The 23115-nt window shown below is 36.0% G+C and overlaps 2 protein-coding genes across 4 annotated transcripts in view; one reads left to right on the plus strand and one right to left on the minus strand.

The window, feature by feature from the left end:
- Positions 1 to 1956, minus strand: part of TPR (translocated promoter region, nuclear basket protein) — a 64088-nt gene extending 62132 nt beyond the window's left edge. Inside the window, exons 1-2 of the mRNA XM_065886159.1 lie at positions 1656 to 1956; positions 26 to 130 (exon numbers count right to left, since the gene is read on the minus strand). Of these exons, the coding sequence (XP_065742231.1) occupies positions 26 to 130; positions 1656 to 1806 (256 nt within the window). The 5' untranslated portion in view covers positions 1807 to 1956. The remainder of the gene's footprint in view (positions 1 to 25; positions 131 to 1655) is intronic.
- A 3584-nt stretch (positions 1957 to 5540) lies between these two features.
- Positions 5541 to 23115, plus strand: part of ODR4 (odr-4 GPCR localization factor homolog) — a 34670-nt gene continuing 17095 nt past the window's right edge. Inside the window, exons 1-10 of one of the 3 annotated variants that reach the window (XM_065884968.1) lie at positions 5541 to 5639; positions 7844 to 7978; positions 11583 to 11678; positions 14265 to 14371; positions 15400 to 15436; positions 16342 to 16482; positions 17497 to 17592; positions 18426 to 18494; positions 22189 to 22317; positions 22974 to 23063. In XM_065884968.1, coding sequence (XP_065741040.1) covers positions 5541 to 5639; positions 7844 to 7978; positions 11583 to 11678; positions 14265 to 14371; positions 15400 to 15436; positions 16342 to 16482; positions 17497 to 17592; positions 18426 to 18494; positions 22189 to 22317; positions 22974 to 23063 — 999 coding nt within the window. The remainder of the gene's footprint in view (positions 5640 to 7843; positions 7979 to 11582; positions 11679 to 14264; positions 14372 to 15399; positions 15437 to 16341; positions 16483 to 17496; positions 17593 to 18425; positions 18495 to 22188; positions 22318 to 22973; positions 23064 to 23115) is intronic. The other 2 variants (XM_065884976.1, XM_065884982.1) reach the window with 2 other exon arrangements.

Consider the following 23115-nt stretch of genomic DNA (forward strand, 5'->3'; position numbering starts at 1 on the left):
TAGAAAGATATAATTAAATACTTACTGAGCTTCTCCAGCTCAAGCCGCAAGCTTTGGCACTCTCGGGTTTCATTCACAAGTCTCTCCTGACTGTGGGACAGCCTCTTCTCTATCTCAAAGTACTGTTGTTCTACAGATGATCAGAGGAAAAAAAAAAAAAAAAAATCAAACATACATTTACACACTGTCGACACTGCTACTTATTTTTGATAACCCTGATTTTAAAATTTAAGACATAGTATTGGGACCCACACTCCAAATAAGAGAGAATTTGAGTAAAGATAAATAGATCGAATACAGAAAAGGACTTTAATCCAACATTTCCAACTGACATATGTAAAGTGACAAAAGAAAATAAGGCCTGAGAAGGTTTTAACAAATTATTTTTCTGCCTATTCCACAAGATTATGAAATTCTTCAAGGCAGGCAACATCTCATTTATCATAGTATTTTCCCCACACATCAGTAGACTTCTTAGCATAAAGCAGACCAAAAAAATATATTTATTAAATGGAGAAAAAATTATTTAGGTTAAAAACTACTTTGCTTTAAAAAGGTTTGTCTTAAAATAGCCAAAATAATGCCTGAACATATAAAATTACTAAATTTATGTAAAAATAAACATGTTAACTTTCCAAGGGAAGCGACTGATAGTGTCCTGTTCAACACATTAGAAGCACATAGAAGACGCTCAATATTTATTGTGTAAATTAACACATAGAATGCAGTGCACTATATTCAGTGTTGGGATTCAGAGAATTAATTTTCAACATCAGTTCTGCTTAGTAATTTTATTTATTTTTTTAAAATGAAAACTTCTTCAGAATTTTCAATCCACTTAGCAAAAACCAGTTACCAATCCCGCACCGCCCGCCCCCCCCCCCAAAAAAACCTGGTTAACCAAGACACACAACCTGGTAAACCAGGACACACAACAGATGATTTGTATTTTACTAATGATAATTACTATGCTCTTAATATTTCTTCAATGATATTCAAGTCACCATTGTGAGGAACTTTCTTATTTGAGGGTCTACTACAGGTATTTATAAGGTCTTAATATATTTTCTATCAAAGGCCAACTTTTAGAAAGAAGTCGTATATATTAAACATTTACTGCACGTGCACTGTGTTTCCAGCGCTGCCTTATGCATCTACTCGTTCTTGTGAACACAAAACGGACCAGAGCGAGACAGACTCAGAACAAGTGCAGGAAGTTATCATTAAAGACATAGGCCTTTGAAGGCAGACGACTAGAAGAGCAGAAATTACTATCATTTAACGTGCAACATACAGACAGGGTACTCTAGGCTTAGAAGCGTTAGGAGTCGCAGACCCCTAGTCCGGTGTAAACAGACCCAAATCTTCACAATTTCTGTTTGCCAGACAACGTTAGGCGTCCCTAAATGAGACCACCCTAATTACAAAGAAAACAGGAACTCAATGTGGATTCACATTTTAAAAACAAACAAACAGGCTCCTTCGTATCAAACTGTGAGGGAAGCAGTTACGAGAAGGCCTATGGTGCCCACGGAGCCGAAGAAGCGATGCTAGCTAGCAGTGAAGCCGTGGATGGTGCGAGCTTGCAAGGGGAGGAGACCAGCCATCGCTGGGGTCGCGTCCAGAAACAAGGGCGCGAAGAGCGTCGCACTTACCGCTCTCCACCTTAAATTTCTCGTGCCGCCCCTTGAGGCCATCGATCTCGGACTGCTGGTCAGCAAGGAACTTCTCAAGTTTGTTCTGGACCGACTTGGGCAGCTTGTTCAGTTCCGTCCGCTCCAGGACTTGCTGCAACACCGCCGCCATGTCGATTGGGCCGGGGACCGTGGCGGCAGCGGCCGACGGAGCAGAAACGGAGAAGAAAGGCGAAGACGAAGAGGACCCAGAAGCCTGGGCTGCCGCCTCTGCCACCTCGCTCGGTGTCTCGCGCGCGCCCGCCCGACGGAGACTCAAGCGGCGGGACCCTGGGAAATCGAGTCCCGCGTTAAGTGGTGCACCAGACGCGCCGCAGCGCCCACGTCCGCGGTGCGCGCGCAATCACCGGAAGCTGTGCACCCTGGGAATCCGAGTTCAGAGGCAGTCTCTGACCCCTGTCGTGCACTCCGCTTTCCGGCCCCCTTTTCAACCCGCTTCTAGCCGCGTAGGCTTCAGGGAAACGTAGTTTTCCCCAATCCCTTCCGTGAGCCCAATTCTGCACCACCAAGTCCGCTTCCTCCTTTCTCCCCGCCCCCCGGCTCTCCTTGCCTGCCGCGCGACCACTTATCCGCGAGGTGGCGCCACATAGTACCCGTTAACCTACGTTCCTCCCTGAAGAGGAGGGCGACCTTACTGTCACAGCTCCGGGATGCCATGGGTCGTCCTCTTTGGCGGCTTTTAGACACTGGGCCGCTAGAGGGCATCGGTCCCGGCAGGGCCGGACGGCAGACCCCGGGCTACCGCCACGCTCTTAATGGCGCCCGGAAGGGGGCGGGGTGGCGACAGCAGTCGGTTTGGCTGAGGCACTGCGGTGAAAGGAGGGGGCCAGCGTGCGTCATCAATCTGAGCCACCTGACTCCAGAGACCCCGGGTGTGGAGTAGGAAGTGAGGTACGGGAAGTTCGTCGCTTTCTGATGAATTCATTGACTGTGGAATTGGGACTGGTGTGGAATCTGGTCCCTGGAGGCTGGTACTTGCACTCTGAACACCTTTCTCAGGTGGTCTGACAGTTCGACAGATTTGTCTGCCACGCGTGCACAGTCTGAGTGCAGGTGAGTCAGCCTGAGGGTGGAATCCGTGTGTGTGTGTGTGTGTGTGTGTGTGTGTGAGTGATGTGTGTGCACTCGGGCACAGAGAATTGCCTTTTCAAGGAGGACAGAAAGGGATAGCGTATAGGAAATATATGGACGGTCACTCCTGTGCGACACACTCAAGTCCAGTTATGAGACTTATCTTTACTTATATTTTTTGGTTTTTTGGTGGCGGAATTGGTAACAGTGATTTAATAGGAATTTAAGGAGCTCGGTTTATTTTCCAGGAAGAGGATTTTAAAAAGCCAAGAGGAGTTTGAGTGTAGCTTTTATTTGTATGTTTTAAGGTAACGTTACAGAAAATGTTGCCTTGTGTTTATATTGTTAAAATTGAAAAACTTTTGGAACAGAAGTTGTTGAACACGTTCGTTCTTAAAAACCATTTCTTACCCTGCCACCGTAACAGAACTACTTGTTTCCAAATTGTAGTTCTGTGACTTCTAAGCAGAATCCGTAGATTATTTCATTTTTGATTACTCTTCTAAAAGAATTTGTTAAATTCTTTATTGAAAATAAAGTATTACTAATGTCATCCTCCCTACAGTTCCCACAGTAGCAAACCTTTGAGAATAGCAGTAAGGAGCTGAAGGTTGTTTCTTTCCCCCAAAATATTTTATATAAGCACTTTAATTAAGGTTGCTGGTATGTGCAGTACTGTATTATGTCCTAGGCCCACAATATTATCATTATTGATCTACCATTTGGAAAATGCAGATGTTCTGTACTTGGACTTAGAGAATCCTAAAATTAGATTTTCCGACCTGCTATGATCCAAATTCTTTATTTTGTAGACTAGGAAATCAGAGTCCAGGGAAGTTGAGTGGTCTCAAGTCAGCGTTTGGACAACTTGCAAAGCTTCTGCTGATACACAGCATTTCAGGAAAAACTGAACTGTATAAGAGAAGATCTACATTTTTATTAGCGTCCTTTATAAAGTACGATTAGATACATTTCAAAGTTTTGAAGGAGCACTAAAGAAAAAAAATATCCGACAGTCAACCAGATTTCATAACCCAAAGATTTTCATCTTTCTGTTGCATTCAGTTTCTTACACATTAACGTGACTAGTAGATGACACCTTGGAAAAAGTAAGATTAAAAAGTTACATATCATAACCTTGGAGTCACTGTTAACTGCTATTTCTTGTAAGAATTAAGAATTATTTAGGGCAGAAGGAAAAAGAGTAGAATAGCATGATGAAGTAGAAGAAAGTTTAATACACAGAAATGCATACCTTAATGTGGTAAAAGTGGAAAGCCCTTAACTTTATAGAGGCATTAATGATTTAGACAGGCAGTCCTAGACTTCGCCAGAAAAAAAAAAGTGCAAACCTGAGAGCTAAGAAGACATTTAATGCATTTTGAGACAAAACCGAACAGGAACTTTGAAAAAAGACCATCTAATAGGCCATTTCAAACTGGAAGCGATTCTCTGGGCTTTAGTTTTAGAGTAATGCAAGTCATTGTGACTGGCAGTTTATTTTACTGATGTCAGATAAGCCACCCCAGCACATCTAGAGTTGCCTGGATTTTGTTGTCCTGAATAAGATTGGGATTTTTTGCAGGACCTAAGTGACTGTTAGCGCTATTCAGAATGCTGCAACTGTGTTTCTTCAGTCTCTCTGTGGCTATTTTATAGCTTTTTGGAATCATGTCTTTACATTTGTTTCTCCCACACTGAATGTGAACTCCTTGAGATAATCATTTATTATTTCCTACCTCTTTTATTCAGCATCTTTGATTTTAAGCTACAGAAACTCGAATCAAAGGAGTATGAGCCAGGCAGAGGAATATGCTGATTTTCATCCCCAAACTGGCGAGAGGGTAGAACAGGAGTCCCCCTTAGTGAAAGTTTAATTGAGAGACTGGGTGTGACTCCTTAGTATGAGCACAGTATTTAAGAATACTATTTAAGAAATGGATTTTAGAGCCAGACTGCCTGAAGTGAAATCCTACCTTTGCCACTTACCAGCTTTATCGCTTGGGCAAGTTATGTTACCTTTTTTCGTTTCAGTTTCTAAATCTATAAAACAAGCGTGTATATATGTCCCCTACCTCATGGGGATTTTTCTGAATATTAAATGTTACCATATGTTAAGTACTTAGAACAATGCTTTACACAAAATGGAAGCTCTACAAATGTTTATTATTGTATTGCTGTTTGTCTACTTCCATCATTCCAGTTGTACTCTGAGTTACTCAAGGGCAGAGGCCAAGTATTATTCATCTTCGTGCCATCCCACTTGGCACAACTTCTTGCACATAGTAGTTCTTTATAGTGTGCTTACTGAATACATGAATTTGATTCCGTTTACCTCCCATTGAGAACTCAGAAATTATCATCTTTTCTGTTTTAGAAATGGACACAGTGAGGCTCAGCAGTAAATTACCAAAGATGATACAACTAAGGAGTAATAGATCTAAATAAGAAATCAGGTGTGTTGGCTACTAGTAGTTTAGTGTTCTCTTCATTATCTGAGGTATGGGAGTAGGTTTTATCGCTCATGTCAACTCTGGTTGATTGGTAGTCATTTCCTGCAACACTCTGTTGAGAATTCTGAAGCTACATTCAAACTTTGCAAGAAAGAATACCCTATTGAATAAGCAATCACTGTAAGGTATGGGGTAGTATCAGGGTAGTACAACTTCTCTCTTTATACTACCCCCATGAGGAAAACATTGCAAATTATATTTTTTGCCTAAAAATGCTCTATATTTTTTCTTGTAATTTAGGAGGTTGAATTAGTTCTTAATAATGGGAAGAACCTACATTGTAGAAGAGACTGTCAGCCAGTATCTTTCAAACATCAGTCTCCAAGGAAAAGCTTTTGTCTCTGGTCTTTTAATAGGACAGGTATGTATCTTTTCCTATGTATTTACTGATAAAGCAAATTTGTTTATTTAAAGTTAAAATATGCTATTTTACAATAAATTCATGTTAGGGGATGGAGGGATGGAATGAAGAAGAATAATGTAGCCCAGGTTTGCCCAAGTCAGAACACATTCCCTTTTGACAATGTAAAACTAACTTATAAGGTAGACACTGCAAAATTAGAATTTTACGGACCAGATTATTCATGTTTTATTGTCTTTCCAAAGTGATTTTTGCACCCCTTTAATCTTTAATTCCAGGTTGTCCCATTCTTTACAAAGGTAGCTTTTTACAATTTTATTTCTAGTTTGTCGTATTTCAGACTTGTAGCAAATATAGGTCGTATATTTTATTGTATATTATCATATCCATTTATTGAATTTTTTTTTAATATTGATTCAGTGGAGATTGAGGGAAAGGGACTGAGAGAAATTTGGACGTTACACAAATTTTATTTCCGTCTTAGAGTTAAGGCTCAAAAATCAAACCAAATGGAACAGATATTTGGACAGTTACTTTAAAAAGCATAAGCACCCACTGATTTATTATAATTGAAGGAAGAATGTGTTAATCAGCAGGGAGGACTTGTCAGCAGTACACAGAAATGAAAAAAGGAGAGTCACACAAACAAACTGGCTACATACATCTAAACACTATTTAGGGGAGAGTGTACTCTGGTCCAAAGATTAATTTTGAGGCCTAATAGCAAATAAAACCCTGTTGGGGGCAGATTTCTTTCTGGATATTTTAACATGATGCCTTAGAACCTTCAAATTGGATAATTAACTTGTTCTGATTCTATCCACATTCCCAAGCTACTTTCTCATAATTTGATGCCTTATGTTGCCTACTTATAAAGAATGCACCATGCAGAGGACTTAAATGTTCACATCCCTTCATGGTATTCTAGTTTTAGCATCATTCTGAATGATCTTAGGTAATGTTAGTGTAGCCCTGAGAGACAGGTACATTCTCAGAGTTTTCACAAATCCGATTTCTTAACTTGTAAGACAGACGGCAGACCCTGCACTGTTTACCCAGGTAATACCACCCTCTGAGGCTTCTCATTAGACAGCCAGACGACCTCTCCTGGCAACAATCTGAACTTCTTTTAGATTCAGGTTACTTAACATCTAGTGTGGGGTTCTTTTTGCTAGGAACAGAAGTGATCAGTAAAGGTGAAAGGTCAGGGAGAAATACCCTCTTCCAAACTTGCCTTACAGCACATAGGCTGTTTCTAGAGCTCAGCAAAACCACCATCTTACGTATAAGTCTCCCACAGTTTAGGGAGAATTCCAATCTCTCTTCATGCTGCCTTTTCATTCCTTTCAGTATTCTACATGCTTCTTCTTTCTCTTTATTCCAGGATTCATCACTTTTATTGCCTTCCCCTCAAGCTTTCAGGCTTGCCTGTCTCCTACTCCTAGGGTCAGTTTCTTTTTCTTTTCAAAATCATAGATTTTATGAAAAGAAAGAGCTTTCTTAATCAGCACCTACCTTTTCCTTTTGTGCACTTCAATGTAACCTTCTGGAAATAACTTTTATTGAAATACTTTCTCTTCCTTTATTTTCTGTTCCAGGATGACACTAGCGATTAGAATTTCAGGTCATGTGTGAGGATAACATCATGCTAACTTGTATTTTTACTCTTTCTTTATAGGAAATTTTCACTGTAATGAGACTGAGCTATTAAATTTTCCCTAAATTTATCTTCAGGTTTCCCACTTCTGGTTAGCATTTAATTGCTATTAAAACTGAGGAACATAAATCTAATATCACTTCACCTTTGTTTTTCTGTGGACACACATGAACAAGTTCCCCACTATCATTGTTTTTATGAAAGTAAGATGCACAAGGTCATTTGTTGCTTTATTTTATTGGGTTTTTATATTTGTTGAACTGTCTAATCTGTTCCAGTAAGCTATTTTTAAGGACCACTGCATGATTCACATTCAGGTTGCCCAAACAAATAAGGAGCTGGTATTAAATATATTAAAAGATAAATAACATGTGAGGAAAATGTTGTAAGGCTATTCATGAAAATCGTTTTCTCTGTAGATTCTGGTATAATACAGGTATTAACAATTTAAGCTGCTATAAATATTGCTCAGTTTTTGCACGTCATAAGGGCTTTGCATTCCTCAGTCAGTTATCACCCTAATAAGCTTTTCTAATTTGTTTTTAAGTGTTCTTCACAAAAGGATTACGTGATTCTTGCCACTAGAACGCCACCCAAAGAGGAACAAGATGAGAGCTCCAAACATTCCAAAGCTAAGTTGGATAACTTGGATGAAGAATGGGCCACAGAACATGCCAACCAGGTCATCACGTTTGTTTCTTTATATAATTAAGTTTGTGTTTATTGACTAACAAAATAAAAGTACCTTATCCTCAGGTTACTAGACTAGGATTTCAGAGTACTCATTCTTAAGTTTTCAAAACTTGGGTTGTATGTCAAAAATAGAAGTATTTTCTGCTCTGTTTCCTCCATGATTATATTTTTTATTTATTGATTACTTGCATCTAGTTTTTAAAAAAGCATTTTCTTACTTGAAGTTAAGTAATCCACCCAAGATTAGCGTAATAGGTAGTGAAACTGGGATTTGAACCCAGGTGGTGTGACTTGAAAGCCTTTGATCTTGTACACTATGCTTTTCCATTGTTAACTTTTATCTGTTGTGTTTTTTAACCTATATCCTGTTATTGGTCATTTACCTTATTTCCAATTTTTCCTTATTTTAAAATTATACTAGTTATTGGTAACATTGTTGCTGATCAGATTGTTTTAAAGACTTAAACCAGGTACTGAGGAAATAAAATGATGGTTAAATTTTTCTTTAAGTCCTTAGAATTTATATTTTAAGCAAAGTGAAAGACATTATTACCAAAACAAATTGTAAGAGAAGTGAATAAAAACAGGACAGTACTATAGGAATATAGAATGGGGAATGATTAAATATCTGTCAAAGGTTGGATTCAAACAGCTTCACAGAAGGCTCTGAACTTGAAAGATGAATAGGACTTTGCTAGTAGAAGTCAGGGAGCACATTGAATGCACAAAGGACAGTGGATAAATGACCCAACGGCATGAAATTTAAAGGTATGTTAGAATAGCACGCAATTGGGTGTAATTGAAGCATGGTGTATATAAAAGAATGCTTTTAGACATAAGACTGTATGGGGCCAGTTTATGGATGGTTTTGAAGTGTCATTCTTCAAAGGAAGGAAGGAGTTCTTTTGGAGCCAGTAGCTCTATGGTAGACTTTCAGAGCTCCCTATTTTGAGAAGGATTGAGAAATAATCCTGCCAATAATTGAGAAAGTAATTGAGTGCCCTGGTACAGTGTAGATGGAGAGTAGAGGGATTGGAGAGAGAGAGAGCAGAAAATATAGTTACAGTAATAGTTCAAAAAAAGGTGGCATGAGCTAGTGACTAGACTCTTAAGCTTCCTGAGGATGGGGTCACGTCTTTTTTGTTTATGGCCATATCCTTAGTGTCAGGCATAGTGTTCCCATGGTTTATGATGAGAACTCCAAAATGTTGGATAAGTGAATGGATAAATAAGTAAACTAAAGCAGTAGGCTAAAACTTCATTGCCAAAACATTTCAGAGAAAGAGCTAGTGTTAAGATGATTCAGTGACCAAGTAGATTGGCAGTAAAAAGAGATTGTGAGAGAGTTGCTAAAGATTATTGAGATTTTTTTTTTTTAGCCTGGGTCTAGGAAGATGGCGTTGCCATTACATGAAGAGGAAGCAGATTTGGGGTGAGTCAGAGAGAATGATGAGTAAATTCACTTAAAAGTAGTTATTGAATGGATTATATCATCCAATAAAGTATGTTAAAGTAAGGTAAAAATTATTTCCTTCTCCAATTATCTTTAAATCTTCAAACACACACACGTTTATCTGCATTTGTGATGGGGGGTAGTATGTAGTTATATTTTTGAAAAATGCAATAAATATTTAATACCATCTTCTAATGAACTATTAAATATTTTAAACTTATATTTCCAATGGTTTGTAAATAACTTTCTACTCTAATTTTGCTTTTGGCCTTCTGTAAAATTACATACCTGTATCTATATCTATGTCTAGTCTATATACATCTATATACACAAACATAAAATTTATGTAGTAAAATAGATAATCTTTTTGCCTCTAGCAAGAAATGGTTAATTTTATTTGTTGATGATTTTGAAAAGATGTGCAAGTTCCCCATGCTAAGTATGAAAACTTTATTCCTTATTTATGTATGTCAAGCTTGTATCGCTGTAGTAAATAGAATTTATGAAATCAGAGGGAACCACCAGCAGACATAATACTAGGGGTTAGATAATAATATTAGGGGTTAGACTATGGTATCTACTTTTCTGAAGACTTAATTTTGTGATCAGTTTGCTCATACATTAAGTACATAAAAGGTAACCAGAGCACTATGAGTATAGATGGTAGAAAGGAATACATGTGGCACTAAGAACTAGCTACAATGATGTGGAAGGAAAATCACAGATATTATGCAGGACAAACTGGTAGGATGTGTCAAAATCCTTAAAAATATGTATGACCCTTTAACCTAGTTATCCACCTCAGGAGATTTATTATAAGCAAATAATCCTGTGAACACAGAAACTTGCTAGGATTTTTAACCAATATTATTTTAAGGTACAGAAAAATTGGAAATAATATAAATGCCCAATATCAATAAGAAGGTTTTAAAAACTGAGGTAAAGCTAAACAACAGGAAACAATGGAGTTTCAAGTTGGACCCCCTCTGCTCAAATCCCAGACTCTGCTGAATATTATAGGGATACAAAGGTAGTTGAGAATTAACTTCTTCCATTAAGGAGCTCTCAGATCAACTAGTAAGGTTCAGACATAACCATAGTACAGGTTCATGTGATAAGCTCCATGGGAAAACTACACTGAGGTCCTGCAGGAATTTGGAGATCAAAGGGTCAGGGAAGGCAGCTTCCTCAAGCTGACTTCGAGGTATTCCGTAGAGTTCAGACATGTAGACGTGTAAGAGAAAGTCTTTTCAGGCTGAGTGAGCAGCCTGAGTAAAGGTATAGAGTTAGAAAGCCTAACCATATATGTGGAGAACAGTGAGAAGTTTGTGATTGTTGCTTGCATATTTCATGGGAAGTAGTATCGAATGAGGCTCTGAATATCAGATCAGCCCGATTTTAGAGAGTCTGCAATACCAGTCTAAGATAAAAATTTGTATTTTATTTAGCTGATAGTGGAAGCCCTTGAAAAATTTAGGAGATATTTTACTTTTCGATCTTAGGATAAAGGAGTTTATTTATTGATGTAGCTAAAGAGTGTCATTATTAAATGGTTTTATTTATAAAGTAGTTTTAAGGTAAAAAGTTAAGGACACTCTAGGAAGATTGTGTGCATAATAACACCCCATTCATCTTGGTTTTCATCCATTTTGTCTGCGTTGGGTCTTTGTTGCTGCGCGCGGGCTTTCTCTAGTTGCGGTGAGCGGGGGCTACACTTCGTTGTGGTGCGCAGGCTTCTCATTGCGGTGGCTTCTCTTGTTGTGGAGCACAGGCTCTAGGTGCGTGGACTTCAGTAGTTGTGGCACGTGGGCTCAGTAGTTGTGGCTTGTAGGCTCTAGAGCGCAGGCTCAGTAGTAGTGGTGCACAGGCTTAGTAGCCCCATGGCATGTGGGATCTTCCTAGACCAGAGCTCGAACCCATGTCCCCTGAATTGGCAGGCGGATTCTTAACCACTGTGCCACCAGGGAAGTCCCCATTTCTCAATATTTTGACCATTTTTTTCAAAGCCCCTACCTCAATGCTTTGCATATAGTTGGTACTAGGTAGGCATTTGCTGATTTAATATTTAGCTTCTCAAACACAAAAGATTGCATATAATGTCAAATGCTTTTGTTAGCTAATACTATATTTCTGTTTACAGGTATCCAGAATGCTACCAGGGGGACTTTTAGTTCTTGGAGTATTTATTATTACAACTTTAGAAATGGGGAATGAATTTCAAAATACCCTACATAGAGTAAGTCTGAAATATCAAAAATTCTTAAAGTTATATCTTAATTGATTATACTTGTATACAGTGATCCTAGTCATATTTAGATTAATTCTCTATGCTGGGATTATGTTGAAACAGCTTTTTCCACCCAATTGCTTTGTATCTTGAGTGTAATATATGTCAGTATTTATATTTTCAACCAATGCTACATATTTTTAAAATAGTCGTTATTTTAAAGATAACTTTTTACTATTGTGAAACAAGTTATAATGGTTTAACAATTTTTCTTGTGCCGTAGCAGTATTCTGCTAGACCTTCCATTTAGTTCCAAGTGATTGCTATAATGTGAAATTAATAGGTTTTGCAATTCTTCACCTCTTCAATTCTCTCAGGATCCTGAGAGTAAGACATAAAATAACAACAGTCAGATACTTATTCTTTATTTCTGGACCGAGTACCTATTATGAATCCCCTGCTTTTTGTTTAATTCCTATGTCAGTCATTTGGATAACGTGGTTTACAAGTAAATGTGAGGGTCCACAAGCTGTTTCCCCTTAAGCCCAGACCTAAAGTAAACTCTGTGCAGCCAGTTTTCATCTCTTTTAGTACTCAAGATCCAAATAAGCCTTCAAAAGTTATTTTCCACCCCAAGAGAGAAGGAGACCTCATTATCTTGAGAACTGCAAAACCCCACAGAATCCTCCCAAACCTTTTTCTAGTAAAAAGTGTACAGCTAAGAATCCAGGTGCTACAGATTCTTCCAGTTTTGTAACATTCTCTCCCATCAAATATCCCACCTTCAAACCTTTGATATTTGTACTTATGGGGGTAAAGGAAGAAAATGGTGATAATCCCTCCCCTGGCAAGTTATTCAACCTTCTGCCATTTTTACCGTTTTGAATAAATGTACCTCTTTCACAATCATTCATCCTATTTGGCATTTTGAAATGTAATCTATATCCATGTGTATTTAATAGCATTGGCTGTGCATCCTCTTGTGGTTGGGTTGAATGTGGGCTCAGCGCTAGAGGGATACAGTAGATCCTCCTTCCTCTTGCTTTTTGTATCTCTTTTGTTTCTAAGAAGCATGTAAGATTTTAGAAATGCCCTATTTCAGAAATTGTAGCGTTTTAATTATCTAACTTTGTTTCCATTGACCTGCATTGAGGGACAATATATGAAGTAACCTTATAAAACTTGTCACTGTCTCCCATAAGGTCATTGCTAAGAACTTTGTTATATTACATAATATTGTCTTTGAAGAAATTTCTTTTGATATCATTATTAAGAAAGTTATGCCTCCATCTCCGGGTTATTGTAAGTAGAGCTGCAATGAACATTTTGGTACATGACTCTTTTTGAATTATGGTTTTCTCAGGGTATATGCCCAGTAGGATTGCTGGGTCTAAGCGTCCATCATCGGATGAATGGATAAAGAAGATGTGGCACATATATACAATGGAATATTACTCAGCCATGAAAAGAAACCAAATTGAGCTATTTGTAATGAGGTGGATGGACCTAGAGTCTGTCATACAGAGTGAAGTTAGTCAGAAAGAGAAAGACAAATACCATATGCTAACACATATATATGGAATTTAAGAAAAAAAAATGTCATGAAGAACCTAGGGGTAAGACAGGAATAAAGACACAGACCTACTAGAGAATGGACTTGAGGATATGGGGAGCGGGAAGGGTAAGCTGTGACAAAGCGAGAGAGTGGCATGGACATATATACACTACCAAATGTAAAATAGGTAGCTAGTGGGAAGCAGCCGCATAGCACAGGGAGATCAGCTCGGTGCTTTGTGACCACCTAGAAGGTTGGGATAGGGAGGGTGGGAGGGAGGGAGATGCAAGAGGGAAGAGATATGGGGACATTTGTATATGTATAACTGATTCACTTCGTTAGAAAGCAGAAACTAACACACCATTGTAAAGCAATTATACTCCAATAAAGATGTAAAAAAAAAAAGTTAGTTATGCCTCTTCTGATCAATTGTTTAGCTTATGGACTGTGAATTAGGGAACTGATTGGCTTTCTCTGTGCACATTATTTTTAGAAAGCTTAGAGCCAAATTTATGAACCCTGTTTCCATATCAAGTATGCATTTTTATAATTCTTACATGTGGCATAGATTTTTGTCACTATTTCTGATTGTTTTCACTTAGAATTTATGTTATTATATATTTTATGTGCCCTTATGTATTATTACCTTACATCTTTTGTGACATTTAAATAAGAAATGCCAAATGGGTGACACGCTCCATTTTTACAGGTTAAAAATCACTTGTCACTTCTCATTCTAATTAAAGTCTTTATTCTGTACTTCACTTAAATGTTAGTTGCCCAAAATCATGTTCAGTTGATCGTTAATGACAGTGAATTATATTTTTTTATTTAATACCTAATTTTTATATATCCCTAAAAATGGAATCTAAATGGTTAATAATCAGTTTCACTCTTTCTTTTGAGAAAAAGGAAATTTAATGATAGCATCATGGAATTTTAAAGCTAGATGAGTGCGTAAGGATATTATAATTGTCTTTTTCTGCACTCTGTTTCTTATTTTATTTTGCATTCAGTTGATGTGTTTTCCTCTCTTTCAGCTAGTATTTGCTGTGGAAAAATCTATGAATAAAAAGAGACTGTGGAATTTCACAGACGAGGAGGTCTCAGAACGAGTGACACTTCACTTTTGCTCTTCTACAAAAAAGTATCTTTTATTTAGGTGTTTATGTTCTAAAGTATATGATACCAAAATAATGTTCCTGCAGGTTTTTTCCGCAAACACTTATTTAAGTCATCATTTAAAAAATAAGCTTAGTTTGTACGTTTTTCTGTAAATAACACATAATTCGGACTGCCAATAATAATGGTAATAATGGTTGTTAATCATGTATCAGGGTTGTAAAGAGTTTGAGAGAGGTGGCAAGGACTGGGCATTCTGAACTCTTTACCAGCTCTCCACCCTTGTACATTAAAATACACTAGGACCCCTACAGAAAGGTACAGCTTAGGCAAAGTAATGCTTTTATTTTGTTTACCTCCAGTTCCTATAGATAAAATGTTCAATGCAAAGCACAGGTGCACTGAGCTGGCAATTTTTATATCTTTGGCCAAGATCAAGTGACACTAAAAGCCATTTATAGGGCCTTCTTAGCTTCTTTCCTCTACATATTACCAGGGCAAGTACCTCCCAAGCATGAGGCAGCCTCACTAAGGGAGTGAAGCAATGCAAGGGCCCAATAAATTAGGACCTGCAAAAAGACAAAATTCAAAAAGTGGTCATTCCTGTAGAAGGCGGGCTGTTAACTCCTTTGGTATTTAACTAGAAAGTTTCATGTACAGACCCTTTGACCCAATAAACATTCCAGGCTTGACTTCATTCAGAACAGCACTCCTATTTGTTAAAAAGGGTCTGTATTTGAGGACAGTTTTGTAAGAGCCATCATTCTATTCATTGTGATTAGCAGGATTTATAAGCAGTAGGAAATAGTTTAAAGTACCACAAGTATTATAGTCAGAGGAATTTGTATGTATGTAAGTATATGTATTTACACAAACATATACATACATATATATGTGTATACATATCTTTAAGTGTCATGCCATGAAGTGGTATGATTTTGTAAAAACTCTTGGATGCATATACTTTATTTTTTGATGGTTTATTTTCTTTTGATTATCAAGAATTGCTTTATTTTTTATTTTTTTGGTTATTTCTATCCTTAATTAATAAAGAATATTTTGTCGAACTTATGATATCCATAATCCAAAGGTAAGAAAAACTGCTCTTTATAGATTTTTCTGTGTTGCAAACTATTTTTAAATAACATTCAATTTTTAGTTTTAATAATTTTCAGTGCTATCTCTTCCTATTAATGTCCACAACCACCTGTAGTTTTTTATTTTGAAATATGATTTTCACTACAGACAAGGACAATTTGTGTTTTTTTTTTAATTGTTAAAATATTTTTGTTAAGCTCTCCCTACTTTGTTTATGTGTCTGGTATTATATTTGAGAGGCTAGCAGTAAAAGTGTCTAGGCTTGTGGGAGCCACAGTGCCCAGTAAACAAGCTGTCTGTACTCAGCAGGATCCAGACTAACATTTTGCCAAGGTGTCTAAAAAGCAATGTGAGGGACTTCCCTGGTGGTCCAGTGGTTAAGATTCTATGCTTCTACTGTAGGGGGGCACAGGTTTGATCCCTGGTCAGGGAACTAAGATCCCACAGGCCATGCAGTGTGGCCAAAAAAAAAAAAAAAAAAAAGCATTGTGAAAGTAATGCAGTATTCTGTTAGCAAGGATAGAACGGAAAGGAAAATGTCTGGCACCTAGTATTTGCTCAGTGATTATTTACTCTCCATCAGAAGCTTCAGAATTGACACTGTTGAAGCTACATATGGGACCTACGGGACCAGAGGACTTGTCAGGATTTTAAGCAAGCCTTTCACTGGGCGAGGGAGTTGCCAAGATTGCCTGGGATGTGCTGAAGAATACTGAACTTTTAATGCATGCTTTATTTTTATTTAGTTCTAACCTATTACCCTTTGATGAAGGAATTTGGCCATATATATTAGATAACAGCTTGCATAAGTTACTGGGTTGTACATTTTATGATGTTTTATTGCTCTGTGTGTTTTACGTAAATCACATATTTTATGTTTTTCCCCCTTTGCTAAAGAGTTCTGCAAAACCAGCAGATTGGAAGTATCAAAATGGACTATCAGCTTCATGGCTTTCTTTAGAGTGTACAGTATATATTAATATTCATGTCCCACTGTCTACTACTTCTGTCAGCTATACTCTGGAGAAAAATACAAAGGTATCAGGGTAAAATGAATTTTCTTTAGTGATTGCTGAATAGATGATGGGCCTTTATTCTGGTTGTCTATGCCATTCATTTTATAATCCTCAAAAACTGCATTCTAATTATAATAATATTGTTATGGGTAACTAATTTGTTACTCTACCCAGATTAAAAAATTAGAGGTGGGACATTGTTATCATACTAATGTATTTAGCGTAATAAGTGCTCCATAAATATTTGTTAATTAACATGTAATTATGTACATTGTAAAATATAATTATGTAGGAAGATGTACTGTTTGGTCTTTTTGCTTTCTCTTCGTCTTTAGTTTTTTTAAAAATTTATTTCATTGAAATATAGTTGATTTACAATGTTGTGTTCATTTCTCCTGTACAGCAAAGTGATTCATATATTCTTTTTCATATTCTTTTTGATTATGGGTTATCACAGGGTATTGAATATGGATTGACAGTTTGGGATTAGCAGATGCATACTGTTATATATAGAATGGATAAACAACAAGGTCCTACTGTATAGCACAGGGAACTATCTTCATCTTTAGTTTTGTTTTCCATCTTCCAGTTCTTTTTTGTATTTCTGTACCATTCTTTTGTTCATAACTTATTTCTCTTATTTTTTCCTATTGAAAGAGGTAAATGGAACTTGCTTATTTTTTCCTCTTTAATACTGCTTTATATATTTGTTTGAGGCGCTTTCTCTTTTCTCACTTTTTTTAAGATAACAGGAATTATTGAATTTTATTTGACTGTGGTTATTAAGTCTCCTAGGTCTGTGACATAAACGTTAGTTTGGGAAAAAGATTAGAAAAACTATTATTAAATATGGGTGAAGTGCTAAAAATTGGGGGTATACTTTTTTGTTGTTTATGATATTGAATTTAAATGCCATATTGCTGATACTTAGGGATTTTTAATATTTCAGTATACTAGGTAGAAAAAAGTCGACTCGAGGGAGTTTAATTGAGATGGCATTATATTTGAATGATATCCATGTTGTGTTTCTTTTAAGAATGGACTTATACACTGGGCCAAGCAAATAGAAAATAGTATTTATTTGATTAATGGACAAGTTAAAGATGAAGATTGTGACCTATTAGAAGGACAGGTGAGTTAAGAGAACATCATCTTACTTATGAAATTATTTGTGCTTAAGGAAAAATAAAAGATGACTTTAGTTCTTTAGGCCTTGCCTTCATGAAAACAATTCATCTACTTTTTATTTCTAAGGTCTTTTAAACTAAAGTGCAAATGTTTTTCTCAGAAAATGATAGGAGATTATTTCTGAAATCATAGGAATTTTGAAACCTAAAGGAGAGAGTGTCATCTAAATAACATCTAATTTCTACAATGTAAACTGCTTGCTTAAAACTAAAGTCATGTTCTGCCCTGATAACAGTTTAAAAACTAAGTTTGGCCATTTTATAGGAGGGGTCTATATGGGCTTCTAAAATATCTTTGATTTGAAGAGGAACTTTGGTGATCTCTCCCTTTAGAGCAGGGATCAGTGAACTTAATGTAAAAAAACAAATAGTAAATATAGGCTTTGCAGGCCATGTGTTCTCTCTTACAACTGTTCAGCTCTGCTGTTGTAGCATGAAAGCAGCCATAGACAATATGTAAATGACTGATCCTGGTTGTGTTCCAGTAAAACCTTATTTACGAAGACTGGTGGCAATCTGGATTTGACCCATAGGCCATAGTTTGCCAATCCTTGCTTTAGAGGAATAAAAGTAGGAGATTAATGGTTTTTAAGAGTGCACGTTGATTGATGTAGACGACACAAAGTTACACATCTATAGAAAAAGCTAAAGTAAAACAAATAATAAGAACTTTTTTCCCTCTGAGTTACTTAGTGTATGTTGGATAGTCCCTAAATTGTCTTTTATGTTCCACTCCAACCTCAACAATCTCATTTTTTAAATTTTTGTGTTATTTCAGAAAAAATCTTCTAGAGGAAATACTCAAGCAATTAATCATTCTTTTGATGTCAGAGTGCTAACACAGTTGGTAAATATTTTAACATACTCCTTATCTAAAATTAAAATACATTATTTCTTAGAATAAGCTTAATGAAATTGTTTCTGTTTTTATGGTGATTGTTAGAGAGTCAAAGAATTTTAGAGACGTAAAGAACTATAAAAAATGTTCAGTTCTAAGAAAGTTATTCCCAAGAAACATTTTAATAAAACCTATTTGGGTCTATTGCCTCAATCCTATTAAAATTTTAACATCAAGTAGGTAGCAATTGGGAAAAAATGTATATATGTATACATACACATATATATGTACACACATATACATATATACATGTGTATGATATTTGGTGTTGTAAGTTTTATGAGCAAAGTTGCAATTCTTAACTTAAAAATAAAACGTGTGCACAGATGTGCCAAGAGTTGTTATATACCTAATTTGAAGCAGATTTATACCTCTGATTTGACAGAACCCACACAGTATTAGCAAGGTTTATGTTTTTATATGGTTGTTTTAAATTATACATCTCTTTTCTGGAACTTAACGTTACATAATTATTCCTAAAAGTATGCATACTTTTGATTTTAATCTTGCTGGACATTATCCTAGAGGCCAGATAGGGTATAAAGTACATCCATGTTTTTAGAAAACTTTTCATTTCAAAATTGTACTGAAGGGGCTTCCCTGGTGGCGCAGTGGTTGAGAGTCCGCCTGCCGATGCAGGGGACACGGGTTCGTGCCCCGGTCCGGGAAGATCCCACATGCCGCAGAGCGGCTGGGCACGTGAACCATAGCTGCTGAGCCTGCGCGTCCAGAGCCTGTGCTCCGCAAAGGGAGAGGCCACAACAGTGAGAGGTCCGCGTACCGCAAAAAAAAAAGAAAAATTACACTGAAAATGTTGAAACAGGGAAATACTACCAGGACTTATATATTTTTTTAACTGAATAAAATAGACTCAAAAGCAGTTTGTCATATGAGGATGCTTTAATTTCTTCTTTTCCTTTTCTGTGTTTAGCAATACAACATTACTAAATTGTTGTTGGCCTTATGCCACTAAACATTTCTCAATTTCTCTTCTCAGTATCTCAAAAGTACTTTAAGTCTTCAGTTTTCCTCCTCCTTTTTGATTTTAGAAGTGTTCTCTATTTTAAGGCTATTCCTCTACCGATATGCTTTTTACTAGTTATGCTTATGTGATCTCTCAGTTTATTAAACAATTCAGTTAAAATTATTTTAGTTATAAAATTGCAGTTAGAAGATGTGTAGAGGATGGGAATATAGAGAGAAGAGTAGAAGATAATATCATGAGATAATTTATTATAATTAATAGTATATGGTATCAAATATTTTTGTCAATAATTCCACCGGTCAGCCAGCTGGAAACTTTAAAATGACCAATATATAATAAGTAGTCAATAAGTATTTGATACCACTTTCCTCCCAGTCACCCTTCATCAAGTCTTGTTGATTTTTTCTTTGCAGCATAGCACCTCTTTTATTTTCCTTATAGTCCCAGTGCCATTAGCCTTACAACATAATTATTTTACCTGTTTTATCACAAGTAACTCTTAACTAGTCTCTCTCCATCTATTCATTCTTGTCCAAAGTGATTCATTCTCTGAAATCCTGATACCTTTGTTTGTATATCTCTTGGAATATCTTCCGTATTTCTGATCTATCCTGCATATTACCTCAGATTATCCTTTCTGAATCACAGTTTGCATTCATTCACTGTTCATTTACTTATTAGTTTTTTTTTCAGTTAGTATTTATTGTGTATAAGGGTTAGACACTGATTGTGTTACTTTGCTTGATTAAAATTCCTTAATTGCTCTATATTGACTAGTTAGGAAAGTCTAATTCAAGGCTTTTCAGGGCCTCAACATGCCTTTCTGTTATTTTCTAACTTACTGTTCTAGAGGTATGCTTTCTATGCCTTCAAGCCGTCTGTCTTACCAGTGCCATTTTTTTCCCTTCTCATCCAGACTGACAAACTCCTATTCTGTACATGAAGATCTAGCCCAAATGTTACCATTTTGGTAAGGTTTCATTTGGTCTCCATAACCAGAGGGATCTTTCCTTTTCCAAAATATCATGTCAGCATCACAGAAGTTCCTCCACTTATGAATAGGTTAGATTCCCAAAGTAGCTAGTTTGTTCCTAAGTCCAAAGAAACCAAGGCGAGTTGACCTGTATAGAGCCCAGATACATTTCCACCGAAAAGGAGTGAAGCAGTCCTTTTATTCTTTAAAAAGTCTTCTCCTTGGGGTGTGTGTGTGTGTAGTCTTTTATATATATAGTCTAGTCCATTTGGAAAAAAATGTTCTAATTTATGCATATATAATATATATGCTATAAATGTGTTATATAATATGTATTGTAAGTTAGATATTAAGTATGTAAAATAGAGCATTATTTTTCTATAGTAAAGTTCTGTTTAGTGGATGAGGGAAGCCCATTACTCCTCCTCCACTCCACTTATTGATATATCAGTGATCTCTACAAGTATCATAAGAGGCTTATTCCAAATAGAGTATCAGCATCATCACCCTTTTGCTTGGTTTGATGATTGACATTTTTGCGTGGACCTGGAATCTTCTGGACTATTTATTTGGTCTGTGACAAATTTTTTACCAAGACCTTGACTGTGTTTAAGTTTAAATTCTTAAAAAAAATTTAGCCTTTGCCTGAATTACATTAGATGTTGACTATTCATGCTCTTTCAGTGGCTGCATATTCAAGTCTTTTGATTCACCATTTGTCCTCATTACTTCCTGACTGTTTCTTACTGCCTAGGCACATGGTTAGTTAGCACTGGTCACAAGTTGTATGATTTGTTTCTGTTCTTCAGAATTGACCCTATTGTTGAATATTTATTTCAGGTACACTTAGAACATATATTTTTACTATGTCCATTTTTTTTTAATCATAATTTTCGGTACCAGTGTGATTTTATGGGCCTCTAGTAGTACTTTCAAAGTTTCGATCCTCTCCTTGTTTTGGCACTTATTGAAATGATAAGGTTAAAAATGTCTGTGAAAAAGCTCAAAACCAAGCATAAACTAACCCTACTTAGATTAAATAAGAATGGGTCTGTGAGGTGAAAATGACAATCACTGGTATCATTTTCTGGTGACGGGCATAGTTGACTTGCTTTTTTTTTTGCTGTGAAACCTATAGCATTACTTTCAGTCTATAAAAGTTATGAGTTAAAAATGTATAAATAAATGAGTGTCTATATGTTGCTTATAATTTTATCATATTTATCACATCCTGCTTTGTATTCCAGTTATTTTTGTGCAAGTCTTGCATAGTGTACCTTCTCTTACTAGATCATATCTTCTTTTTACATCTTTTCATCTTAATAGTTCTTACTAGATCATATCTTCTTTTTACATCTTTTCATCTTAATAGTACTTACCTAAGTAATCTGCAAATAATGTATGTTTAATGAATATTGGTACTTTAGATGGTTATATTAGTAAGAAAAAAATTAGATATAGTGTATTTAATTTCAGAGTATGTTCAAAATACTCAGAAAATAACATGTAACTTATAAGGAGAAATATGAAGGCCTTTTAAAAATTTATGGGGAATATTTTCAGACACCTGGTTCAGTTAAAAATTCCTTCTTGCTTCATGAAGTGACTCACATATATAATGTTTAAATGTTTCACATAATTAATAGTCATTGGCTATTAGAATCTAAACAGATTTTGTCTTTCAGCTTCTGAATTCAGACCACAGATCCACAGCCACAGTCCAGATCTGCAGTGGCTCTGTAAACCTTAAGGGTGCTGTGAAATGCAGAGCTTATATTCATAGCAATAAACCCAAGGTTAAAGATGCTGTACAGGTAAAAAAAAAAAAAAAAAAAAAAAAAAAAGGAATAACTGGTATATGAAAAACAGAAGCATGTTAACATAATTATTTAAAATCTTACCTTTTTTCAATCTCAAATTTCATAATTATTCATTTGATTTTAACTGATAAAAGTCCAGTCTGTTGGGCAGTCCAAATGTACCAGGTAATTGGTCCCAAGATTTTCATATGTAGAATGTCTATTTTTATACCTTTTTGAAGTGATGATTATACAAGTGTATTAAGTGTTCCACAGTTGTAACATATTAGTATATTTGAAATTATTTCTTCTGAGGGAAATTGAACTTTTTAAATAACAGGAAAAGTACACCTACAAAGAATTATTAGGTATTGTTCTATAATCAATATAATTTAGAAATTTAAAAAATGATGACTGGCACTTTTATCATAGTTATGCATTTTCTAATTTGGACCACTAGCATTATTTGTTCAGATGCAAAAGTTTGTTCATTTATTTGGTTTAAATTTACTGTTTAGATGAAGTCTGGGAAATGGAATGACATACTAGTTATTTTAGTGGACATGATTATACAAGGAAGTCATTTATGTGGCAGGTTTTGGTAATAAAATAATGCAAATTTAAAGAAATGGATTTTATTTCTTATTGTGGTTTGTTTTGGTTTTCCATAGGCCATGAAAAGAGATATATTGAATACAGTTGCTGATCGTTGTGAAATACTATTTGAGGATCTGCTTTTGAATGAAATTCCAGAAAAAAAAGTTATGAGTATAATATTAAGTACTTTTTTGCATGTGTTCAATTGATATATTA

The sequence above is a fragment of the Phocoena phocoena genome, chromosome 1 (genome assembly GCF_963924675.1).
Source record: "Phocoena phocoena chromosome 1, mPhoPho1.1, whole genome shotgun sequence".
Classification (NCBI taxonomy): Eukaryota; Metazoa; Chordata; class Mammalia; order Artiodactyla; family Phocoenidae; genus Phocoena; species Phocoena phocoena.